Below are 12,416 nucleotides of genomic sequence, written 5' to 3'. Positions count from 1 at the left end.
AAAAAATTCGACGAGAGTGATTACATTTCAAGTAACGAAATAACTTCTCGCGTTTCATTTTTTTTCTTTTTTTCTTTTTTTTTTTCTTTTTTTTTCAATACGCGTCTCAAATTCCTAAATGCGACTCGTACATGTGTTGATTATGACTCAATATCGTCAAATGGAATGGCATGAGTTTTTGGAAAAATGTCAATTTCTCAGATATTTCTGAGGTATAAGTGAATGCTGCGGTATTATTTTGCACCTGGCGTCGCACGGATTGAGAAAAAAAGTCTATGTAACATTTTGTATCCCAATCAGTCAGACTCTTCGGACTAGATTTTTTTTTTTCTTTTAATAAGATTGAGATTACGCGCTTCTTTATCAAACGCTGTCACATGTGAATAACTGTAGGTACATCTGGTAGAAAAAGAATTGAAGGTACAAGGTGAATGTAAGTTATGGCGCTGTGGCAACAAATTTGGCCAGTGCGTTTCGCCTTATAAAAATTTAAATTCCAATTATCGCGCATTATCATCTTTTCTTTTTTTTTTTTTTTTTTTTCGTAGAAACTGAATTAAATTCGAGGATGGTACAAAACAAGACAAATACCTACATATTCTGCTTTAGATTTTGAGGTAATCAGATATCACAAAATACAAAGAACAGTAATAATTTTATAGGAAGTTCCTGCGTTTTAACTGCAAAATTTAATATTGGATAACATTTTCATGTAAAATTTACAACTTTCACGCAATAAACTTGATTTATATAAATAATAATTAGGGCAAAATAGAAATCATGATTTGATTTATCGTCAATTAATTTTAACTTCTGATTAAGGAGCAAAAATCACTTTTTAACAATATGAATATTTTTAAACATCATATCCTGATAAAGCCCAATGCGAAACATATAAGGGTACTGGTCAAGTTTGCCGGAACACCCATTCGAAAATTTCTAAATAGAACTGCGATTCTTGGTCCTATCCTAAACTATCACCGATTGTAAATTAGTTTCTTCGATCTTCATTGCTTAATTAATATCGTGTTTAATTGTGCACCTGCAGAACGGAACATTCCAAGTATCCTATCAGCAGGTTCACTGTACTATATGCCTATGATCGCGGAGCAAAACAGTCGCTTTCGTAGCTGTGCAACTAATCTTTATGATCTTCAAAAATTTTTGTATGTCTCTTCATTTTTTGAAATAGATCTTACGTTTTCAGAAAAGTATAGTTGTTAACAATTCTGCACTGAATATTAATTATAGGCATTACGAATTCGCTGCGTTGCTTACCGTTATCATCATCGCAACTCGCCTAATATGGCTGACATAAAGCTTGACCTCGTCGTTACGAATTTTCCTTCTACTTACATGGATATTCAATTTGTACTTTGAAATTGAGTCAACTATTTGTTTCCTTCATGAGCTTTGATTGAATCTAGTTTCCACATAATTACTATGGAATTTGAACCAAAATTTGAATATTATTATAATTAGAGAGGATGTATTCTTTTAAATGTAACACTGATCATTTCGAATATTATAGGTATTTTTATTTAAGAGACAGAAAAAAATATTTATTATAATAAATTTCACTATATGGTAACTATTTCAATTAAAGCACAGTTAAACCCGCTTAAACTGAAATTCGAACGCCGTGGACAAGCCTTTTTTCAATTAAATAATAACTTTGTTAGCCGATCTAGCTAATCTGTGTTTAAAAAAGAAACATCAAACAACTAGGAAGAAAGACTATTGATTTTAAAGAAGAGAGTGCGTACTTTTAGATAGAATAGGTAAGTATCTTCGAAGTCGTTGAATACGTGAGAATCTTCGATATATTTTATAATTTTAATTTTGTCGTTTGGCACTCGAGCCTCAAATATTATCACTTATACTTTTAATCGCAAAATACGTCAAAATTATGTTGATTCTAACGATGTTAGAACCTTTTCAAGATTTTTACCAACTTACTACCTTCACTAAAATTTTTATCAAAAAAGAATAATAAAAGTTTCCTACTACTAGTTGTTTGCTAAATTCGAAGTACAAAGCGCAACAATTAGCCTCATAACTATGAATGACTCTCACGCATTCCTCGGGCTCCTATCACGTACATATTTTTTTTTTTTTTCTTTTTCTTTTTCTAAACGTTAGGGCTACTCAAGATGATTTTTTAAATGTTGGAGCATTAAAGACTCCAAAGGAAAAAAAATATCGAAAAAAATATATAGTCATGTAGAAAGTAACAAAAATAACACGAGTAGCCCCTTTGTTCTTCGGTCTGCCTTGCAGAAAACCAAGTCGCGCTTAAAAAAGGCTTAGAACACACTTTGAATATCGATCCCTGTAGGCGAATGAGACAACTCGCATCCACTGGTGCACGTATTCACCCGTTAATTCTAAAAAGAAGAACAACACCGTGTTCCCTACTCTCGCTCGCGTCCAATATTCCTTTTATTTAAAAAAAAAAAATGGAATATCTCGTGCGTTTTGAAAAATCGTTGATTGCAGAAAAATTGGTCAAAATATATTTGAGAAAGTCGATATTTTTTATATTATATAAACAAAATTAATCGTTTTTGAAAAAAATTGTATTCATAATATTCAAATATATTGCGTGATGTTATGAAATTACTTTGAACTTAATTTGTATAATTATGAAAAATTATATATATTAAATATATTGTTTTTTAAATAATTATCTTAAATTTTACTTCAAATACGCCAAGAGATTGATTTATCACTTGAACGTTACCATCATGAAACAACGACGTATCATCCAAGACCTACAACTTTACTGTCACGCATTTTCAATTTACAAAATGTGATTTTGGTTTTTTTTTTTTTAATTAATTGAATATAATTGAATATAGTTAATATAAGCATCGCACGAGTCTTCCTTTCTTAATGTTTTTCTTAAATCTCATAATATGTTCGATGCGTTGACCGATTGCTAAAATCTGAAAATTGCATTGTGCACTGATAACTGTGTCACATATTTAATTTGTGACAAACTAACGAAATAACAAAAAATATATTAAGCATTTTGGAATTTTGCGAATCAATAAGTGCTACTTTTGCAATCGATCCGCGCACAAGATATACTAATTTAATAGCTGCTTCCAATGTGAAAATAGTAAAATTCTAACATAAATCAGATTTGCCTACATGGATCATCTCGACAACAATGCCTTTGTTAGACTTAGTGTTTCACAAAAGGTTTAATGGTTTACCAAAAGGTGTAACCACCTTCTGTTCCTCCTCCTAGAAAGTTCTTCTTTTGCGATATAGCCACGCTATGACTTGCCATTGCAGCTAATTGGGCGGCATTTGGAACTGTTGGGGGTGGTGGCAAGACAGGTTGTGAAATACTATCGAATCGATTAGTAGCATCGAACCCATTCTTTGAAAGAAGAAGAACAATGCAACAAATTAATATTCTCATTAAATATTATAACAAAAGTATAAATTTAATAATAACTTACAGGCATAACGAGTGTAGGAGGCCTAACTGGAGGTTGCATTGCCGCTGCAGGATAATATGCAGCAGCTGCAGCTAATGGTGGATAATATTGCAATGGACCATATGCAGGATAACCCGCTAAGTATCCTGGATATCCTTGACCATACATTGGTTGATACATCTATATACAGATTAATTAGATTAATTTTGACGAAAACTTCTAACGAGTGGTACGTGTCTTTCATAAATTATAACAAACAATTATCACAACAAAGTATTTACCATTGGATGGGTAAGAGTTTGATCATACGTTGGCGGTGGTGGGCCTTGCGCGGCATATAGTTGTGGTTGATTAGGAAATACTCCATACGGTGCGGCACCTGCAACTATTACAAAATTCGTATATAATCGATTCATTGGAATCTGAGGGAATTGATGCAATAAACAGATGATTCTCTCTTACGTGTACTACCGTAAGTAGCAGGCTGTGCCGGCGCAGGGACAAAACCTGTTGGTGGATGAGGTGTCACCGGGTATGCTGTAACACATGCAATGGAAAATGCAAGTCCGTTCAGTTTGTTGGCCGTAGGTTTGATCTAAGCCAACGGTACGTGGTACCACTGCTAGGAAGGATAAGAGACAACATGAATTATCGAACAACAGGCAATATTGGAACTATTCATTCGCTCTCAATTTTACATATTATGCATTTTATAAGGTTCCTTTTCCATTTCCTGCTGATCGTGTTAACTCACATCCTCATCATCGAGACATTTTTGACGCTGATCAATATATATTGCATGTCATTAATAGATGAATATCTTGTTTCTTCAATTTAATTAAATTTAATTTTTACAACGCGCGTCGAATATGTCTTGATTCCAAAAGTGGTACTCCCACACCCAAGTATATCTTACACATGACATACACCGTTTTTATCAAGGTACTATTCAAAGCTCAAACAATGTTAGTCACTAAATAATGGTGAAAAGAAATAACCGAAAAAACGGTATCGTTGCCTTCTTGTTACCTTTAGAGTTTACAGCAGTTCAAAATCTTATATATTCATACAAGTGGAAAGAAAAGTTGCAATCAATACGTGTTAAGAGAAAAAAAAAGAACTAATAATGCATATCTGCGTAAACTTCAGTGGTACAAGACAGGCTTCGTAGTAAAAATATTTACGACTCTTTCGAAAATCCATATTCCATCGATATTTTTATATTATATCTTGAACAATTGCTGGCATTTAACAGGCTTGTATTTTTAATTTTGTAATTTAAAAATTTTATTTTCGAGGATTCTCAAAAGAAACGTAATTTAAAGCGAGACACTTGAGAATAGCTTAGCGAACTATACTTCTGGTACCTTAATTGTGAATAAATAAACAACAGCACGTATATATATGTATATACATATATGTATATATATATATGTATATGTTTGGAATCTGACATGGAGCAATCTGTGGTACATCTTGTCACTAGTATAAGTAAAATTAAAAAGTCTCGAGTAATGTTTTTTTTTTGTTTATTATTATTATTTTTTTTTTAAACAGACAAAGAATCGCGTTGAAAAAAAAATTGTAAAAAAAAATTTGCAGAAGAGCTTCCTCGAATTCTTTTCACCTTCTTAGAACATAATACACAGAAAATTTTTACAAACAAATCTAACAATACAGCCACTACGGGTGATACGTAATGTTCGACAGTCAAAAGAATCGTCAGGCAGTCAGTCAAGAATTAAAAAAAAACGAAAAAAAAGGATAACAATAAAATGAGAAACTATTCTCAAATGAAAACTCGCGTTAATCGACCTACCTTTACTTCTAAACTAAGATATACGAAACCGATCTCAAAGCAAATAGCGTTACGCAATCAAGGTAAAAGCCAAATACATTCGTCTAAATAGTCGAACCCTTGAATATTCATGAACTGACATTAAATATTAGATGCAATAAATGTCAGAAGAATGTTATCTTTTAGTATTTTTTATTTCTTAAAAAAAAAAAAAATAAAAATAAAAAAAAAAACAAAAAAACAAAAAAAATCATCATAAAAATTTTACTTCTAGTTTTCTTAACTTTCATTTTGTCGATCAAAGAATGTTACAAAATAATAAAATAAAAATAACAGAATTCAAATAACAGAATTTCAAAGAATACTCAAGCATATATATATATATATATATATATATATATATATACATATATATATATGTATATACATATGTATATATATATATATATATGTATATGAATACAGCTATGAAACATTCAGGTTCGACTTGATTGAAAAAGAAAATAAATGACAAAAAACAGAGCTAAAATAAAGCCAGGAATAAGAAGGGTAAATGGATTGTTTTAAAAAGTGATGTTAAAAAACAAGCCCAGTAATTAAAATTCGATTAAGTGAGACACAATTCTTTTTGTTCTTTTTAGTAACCGTATAAATAATCCAATTAAATTTAATTTTCATTCAAATTAACTAATAAATCGTCATTGTTTTCGGGCGGTGAATGTGTAATTTATACAATGAGTACAGTGGTACGATGAAAAAAGGTATACATATATATATATGTTCATAATATGTATATATATATATATATATCATATACATATATATATGTATATATATATATATGTATATGTATATCAAGTTCCACACATTCAAAAAGTTGTGACAAGATTCAGCAAACCACAAATTTCTGCAAATATCCATAAATAAAGATCAAACATGATTAAAAATTCTTTATAATTGCGTAATATATATTATTAATTGGGCGCTGTTCGCGTAAATTTTGCCACGAGCAGTCTTTCGTCATCGGCCACGTTCAACTCTCATTCTCGTAAGCAAACACGAGAACGCCCAATTTCATATTTTTTTTTCTTTTTTGAAGTAAAGACTAAATTATGCCCTGTTCTATTGCCATTTAAAATACGCAAAACGTATATAAAGATACATTTTATTCTTTTTCTTTTATATAATAAAATAAATAAAAATGAACATCTGTTTCATTTCACATAGTAATTGTATTTTTATCAATTCAACCTTTTATTAATTCTTGTAAATCCTCACATCAATGTAGATCTATTACGCGTATGATAAATAGCTCAAGTCCAGTGGCAGTGGATGGACATGTTGTACTCTAACATAGACGTCAGCCCACACCAAATTGTCCATGATAATTGAACACTGGTCCAACGCATGGAAACGAGCACTCCGCTCAAATTATGTTATATTACACTTTATCTCGATTTATGTGTAGGACGATAACGTTTTATTCACATTCCGTCTAAGCAGAAGCAAACCATCTTCTTATATAAATTTTTTAAATTATAAAGAAGGAGGCTTCTATATCCATTAATCAGATCAGCTTTCAATCGAATAATAAATTTATGTGTCAGTGCCACGGTGCAAACAATCATCGAATCCAATAACAATTGATTATAATATTAATATGCTAGTACGAGTTTACTGGGTAACTTGAACAGTGTGTTTTATTTTTCTTTATGTTCACCTAATTCCTTTCTTTCACTTTTCCCTCTTTCTATCTCTCCCACTATTCATCCCCTTTCTTTCTGCTCTTTATTCGACCCGCCTTTCTCTCGTACACGCACGCATTCCCTCTCATCTTGCTCTGTGTTATTACTTTCGAAACCTAATTTGTCCCAATAAGCATATTCAACCTAATTGCTATCAGAATCAAATGGTCTTTTGTGTTTTATCCGTTTGCACGAGAAATCGGGCTAAGTTTGCCCATTCCTTTTTTTTTTTTTTTTATTATTATTATTACAATCTATCTATTTTTTTTTTAAAGACGATTTTATTCATCGAAATGCTTCGGTGGAATAGTTTTTGTACCTCGGAAAACCCAGCGACCGATCAAAGATTTCATTAAATGATTAACTTATCGACGAAATTTTATTCATATGATATTTAAAAATCTAAAAAATCAAAAAAAAAAAAAATTACTTATAAAGATAATCTTGTAATTAATTAGCAATTTTTATAAATTTACATAAAATTTATATAAATTTATATAAAAAATTTATATAAATTATATTATTTTTAATACTAATGTAGAACAAGATTTAATTTTCAACATGACTTCATTAATATATAATATTACAATCTAAGTTTAAAAACACATTTCTATATTTAATTGTAATTTAATATTTAATATTTTATTTTATTTATTGTAATGACAATATCATTATTACAGAAATAATGTCACATTACAAACATTTATACATTTGCTAATGTATTTTTTGGTTTTTAGTTTCAATAGAAATTCAATCGACTTTTTATCGAACTTGTTCTAGGCCGCTGGGTTTGAGAAGGTAAAGACACTTTTATATTCACGATAACTCTCGATGAATATCGTTAAATACTATCTCATATTTAAGCTCACTATTAACAGTATACATGATATATTCTGCCAAACATGCACATGCAATTCAATTGCTTGAGAGATTCCTATAACCTTGTAGCAACAATTCAATTGGAACAATTTCTTAATAATTTCCCAAAATTTCCATAGAAAAAAGAAAAATAATTCAGAAATGTTAATGAATTCGATGGTTCGTTCACGACAGGAATAGGAACATCTCTTTATCGTGCCTAAAAAACCGTTTAGAAAATTTTTTAATTATACGACAATTAAAAAATCGACAAAAACAATTTGTTCAATTCCTTCTTAACGATTTTACATTTTTTTTATAAAAAATTTATTTTTGAAAAAAAAATTGTATCTAAAAAAAGAAACACATCGATCATTATAAAATTAAGAAGGCATCGAACGAATAAACATAAAAAATAGAATTATGAAAAAATTTACTACATGTTATATGAACATGCATTATAATAAGACGAGCGAGCAACTTCTATAGCAAAATTTAAATAAGAAAATTTATATATATATTTTTTTTTTCATTTGATGATCAGAAATAATGAATAATCAATCAAGTTATCAATCAATAAAGAAGCTCGCACGTCACGCATTTTTCTAGCAATACATTCCAAGCATGCAAACTAAAATACAAATATATGAAAAATGATCAAAGCTATGTATATATGTATATTTGCACACAAAGTAGATAAGGATGCAACAAATATAATTTCGCTCAAAATTTCTTTTTTTATATATACACATCCAAAAAATATTTGCATAACACACTTCATCGTTTTGTTTTTTATTTTTAATCAATGAAGCATGTTTATATTTTTATATCATTTTTTTTTTCAATTTTTGCTACGTTGTAATTTGATCAAAATTTTATTATTTTTTTCCTTTTTGCTTTTAAAGTCGCTATATAAAAATAATATTTATGTATAAGTTATATGTAAGAGTTTATATATGCTATATATTTTTCTTTTTTATTTGATTCCAATTTAACGAAATAAATAAATGCGCTAATGTTGAAGAAAATATACTTTTTCTTATATATTAACTACAAATACGTGCAACTGACCACAAGTTTTAGTTTTATCATCAATTTACTTCTGATTTATTTCATAATATTATTAAAAGAATAAAAACATACTTATATAATAATTTAATAAATATATACTTATCTCTGTTATTTATTTCTTTTTAAAAAAACTTGTAGCCCGAATCAAAGCAACATGCACTATTGTTAAAAGTGAGCTACCAAGTTTCTATTGAGTAAGAATATTATAAATACGCTGAGCTTAAATACAGCATTCGTGTCCACCCCGTTAGCTCACTATGCCATCTTGTGACAAATTATTTCTAAGAGAATTTTTTTAATCTATTCGAAAAAAACAAAAAAATAGAATAAACTTGATTTATATTGCGACAAATTTGAATACTCTCTCTTATAAATAAGTCACATGAGATATAGTGAGTATATTGAAACAAAGAAAATAAAGAAAAAAAAGAAGAAAAAAAAGAAAAAAATGGAAAAAGAGAAAATAAGCAATCAGCCAATACCACGATTTCATTACGAAATATTTGTACACCCATATCAATATCTTACGTTCATATTGATTTGGATATATAGCAGCCGACGTCTCCAATTCAAAAAGTATAACTTTCTGATCACGTTTAATCTCATTCACAAAGGACTTACAAATACCATTGATGATCCTAAGCGATCTCTGTTTACGAGTATATTCGTTTTTAATATCGCGAGATGACAGCTTCGCTCGAAAAGCCTGTGATTAAACTTTTACGCGGTCGAAAGTACATATCGTTGTTCAACTGTATACAAGCGTGCATACTCGTATATTATACTTCTGTTTTCTTTAGATCGGCAGATTTTCAACAAGCAATCTCTTAACACATGGAACGGATTTTCTCGATCCTTTAATACCTGCTGATCGTGGATTAATAACCAACGTAGGCCTGGAAAAATGAGGAAACTGACATTAGTCTAATGAGAATTAATTTAATTAATGTGGCATTCCCTCAATTTTCTTACGATATGTACCCTTTTTATAATTTCATTTTTTTTATTGAACCAGGCATTCCACGATCTCTTGGTATTACGGTCTATTAATAAGATTAATGATAAAAGGAAATGGAATAGGTTGGACTAATTTTGATCGCTTGAAACATCGAAGGTGGGAAGATAGGGGCAATTCGATGTTAGATTTTTCGTTTTCTTCACTTTTTGAATCAGGAGGCGCACGGTGCATCTATATCTTCATATATATATTTGGTGGAATATATATATATATATATGTGTATGTGTGTGTATACGTAATATATGTTGGTATATAAACACGTAGTGAGTTAGGTAATATATAGAGTAAGGTGAGGTTAGATACGTGGCTTAGGCTGCGCGAACGCCGGTCTCCGAAGCTCCACCTACTGACTGGGATCAAATCGTCTTTGTAATGGTCCGCTGCAAACATATTGACAGCCACAACTGTAGGCGCTATCCTTCGGTTTTTTAGCGACTATACCGTCACGATAATATGCTCGCAGATTTGCAGCAGTAATCCTCAATTTCTCGTTATTTTTCGTTATAATCATTAACAATGTATACTGATCTACTTACAGACTAAACTTTTACACATCCCTTAAACGCTATGCTCTGTAATCATATGCCTTAGGAACAGAGCGGACTGAATTAGGAATAATCACTTAAGTGTCTGAGCTGTTAATTAAGTACAATAATAGATTACTATAAAATCATGTAGTCATGGTCCAAGCTGTATATCAATTAAATGTTTCCATCAGCACGTAAAAAACTTGAAAGTCAGTAGTAATATTAAATTACATACCTCACTCGTACGAGTTATTAAACAGCTTTTTTATAACATATTATATATAATTTATATATTAATGTATTTTTTAAATTATAAAAAAAAATAATTTAAACATTCCTTTACAGAATTTATTTCATCTTATATAAATTAAAAACAAAATATTTTAGATGTAAAAAAAAATATAATTTGAAATTAATATTTGATAATTTTTAAATAAAATATCTTTTAAGATATAATAAATTTTAATCATTTTCATTTTCTTTTTCATTTAATTTTAATTATAAAGTAGAAAAATAATATAATTATATTTGAAGCATATTCGTTTTATTATAAAATTCTAATATTTATAAGCAGTATGAAATAAAAAAAATATAATGGCTTCCAGAACTTTGTTATACAATATTATTATATATAATACTTTTAGTTTTACTTGTTTTTATTCTTTTTTTCTATAATATGAATTGAAATTATGAATTTAATTATAAATTAGAAAATTTAATTATAATTTATTAATATTAAGATAATTCTATAAGCACATTTAAAATAAAAATTGACCAACTGATTCCTTTTTATCGCAATAATATTATTAATATTACTAATAATATTACTAATACTTTCAAAGTTTTAATATTAAAACATATTTCTGATAGAAAACTTAACATTTTCTATCAAATATAAAATATAATTATTTTGATATTCAAAATATAATAGAATTTTAAATTTTTTCTTTCAACCAGAAATGCATGATAAGATGCAATAATAACAAATTATTATAAGTAAATAAATTTTTTTTAAACACGTAAAGTATATATCATTATTCATATATATGTATATACAAAATATTTTCTTAAACATATACAATAATTGGTTAAATATAAAAATGAAATAAAGTTATATATAATACGAGATTAATATTAATTGTATAAAAATATGATATTTTGAATAGCATACAACTTTTAATAAAGAGTCACCGTGAAAATTATTCAAGACGAACTCTGGAAGCCATTTTGTATTTCCCACACACAATACGGTATTGATTTATCTGTCACTGAACAGAAATTCACATTTTTCTCATCGCATTAAGATTAGACTTTGTTTATGTAATAATGATACGAATTTTGATAGAATTTAAACGTGCACCATTCTTCACAGGTGTTGGATAGCATTGCTAACATAAAAAAATTCGCCGTCGTACGAGTGACAAGTGGTATTCTCGACTTGAAAACACGAGATATTCTTAACGTGTATAACACATATTGCTAGTTGTATTACGCGATTACGATGTATAGTTACCTTTCTTGTCGGTCATTATTGCTTAATGTTTCACAAATTCTAGAAAAAAATACGTTATTCCTAATTAAATCACCGATTTAAGTTACAATACTGAGGAGACAGGCAACGGCTGTGACACTTGACGGACACTAGCGCCCTTTATTGAGCCTCCCCGTAGCTCATCGATGCTTCAATTCCATTGGTTCAAATTTTACATGCTACCCTCCAATGATTACAAAGCATTTTATTCGCGATTGAGCGGTAAAAATTCAATAAATTTTATTGTAGAATAAATTTTTCATAATTTTATATAAAAATAAAAATTATTTGAAAGTAAATCTTTAATTTATATTAAAATTGTTAAAAAGTGAAAATATCTTAAATAAATTTCACAATTTTATTAATATTATTACCATATTATATAGATTTTCTTTAATAACTCCTTTTTTTAATAA

The 12,416-nt window shown here is 28.8% G+C and overlaps 1 protein-coding gene and 1 long non-coding RNA gene across 7 annotated transcripts; both read right to left on the bottom strand.

The window, feature by feature from the left end:
- Window positions 1–636: 636 nt before the first annotated feature.
- Window positions 637–12,145, bottom strand: LOC100868966 (DAZ-associated protein 2). Of its 6 annotated transcripts, XM_086908900.1 has the most exons (7): window positions 11,983–12,100; window positions 10,479–10,577; window positions 3,915–3,989; window positions 3,734–3,837; window positions 3,474–3,632; window positions 3,222–3,391; window positions 637–2,387 (listed from the first exon to the last, which is right to left on the bottom strand). In XM_086908900.1, coding segments are annotated over exons 2-7 (528 nt in total). In that variant the 5' UTR covers window positions 10,498–10,577; window positions 11,983–12,100; the 3' UTR covers window positions 637–2,386. The 6 variants fall into 6 exon arrangements, with proteins under 6 accessions (XP_086765026.1, XP_086765027.1, XP_086765028.1 ...); XM_086908901.1 differs by lacking the exon at window positions 10,479–10,577 and having other exon boundaries at window positions 11,983–12,145; XM_086908902.1 differs by lacking the exon at window positions 637–2,387 and having other exon boundaries at window positions 2,494–3,391; window positions 3,734–3,831; window positions 11,983–12,115.
- On the bottom strand, window positions 9,504–10,119 carry LOC147657543 (uncharacterized). Its single transcript, XR_015292266.1, has 2 exons — window positions 9,906–10,119; window positions 9,504–9,820 (listed from the first exon to the last, which is right to left on the bottom strand). It is a non-coding gene; the product is annotated as an uncharacterized LOC147657543 (long non-coding RNA).
- Window positions 12,146–12,416: the final 271 nt, after the last annotated feature.

Source organism: Apis florea, unplaced genomic scaffold, assembly GCF_048593485.1.
Source record: "Apis florea isolate Af1SG1 unplaced genomic scaffold, ASM4859348v1 contig_3081_pilon, whole genome shotgun sequence".
In the NCBI taxonomy this organism is placed as follows: Eukaryota; Metazoa; Arthropoda; class Insecta; order Hymenoptera; family Apidae; genus Apis; species Apis florea.
Note: the sequence above shows the minus strand (reverse complement) of the source record. Positions and strands in the feature narration are given on the sequence as shown.

Bases quoted from the DNA above. Each gene is read 5' to 3' on its own strand.
- LOC100868966 (XM_086908898.1), bottom strand. The intron at 3,838-3,914 runs GTAAGAGAGAAT...ATTTTGTAATAG, and splicing joins TGCTACTTACGGTAGTACAC to TTGCAGGTGCCGCACCGTAT. The intron at 3,633-3,733 runs GTAAATACTTTG...ATCTGTATATAG, and splicing joins AAACTCTTACCCATCCAATG to ATGTATCAACCAATGTATGG.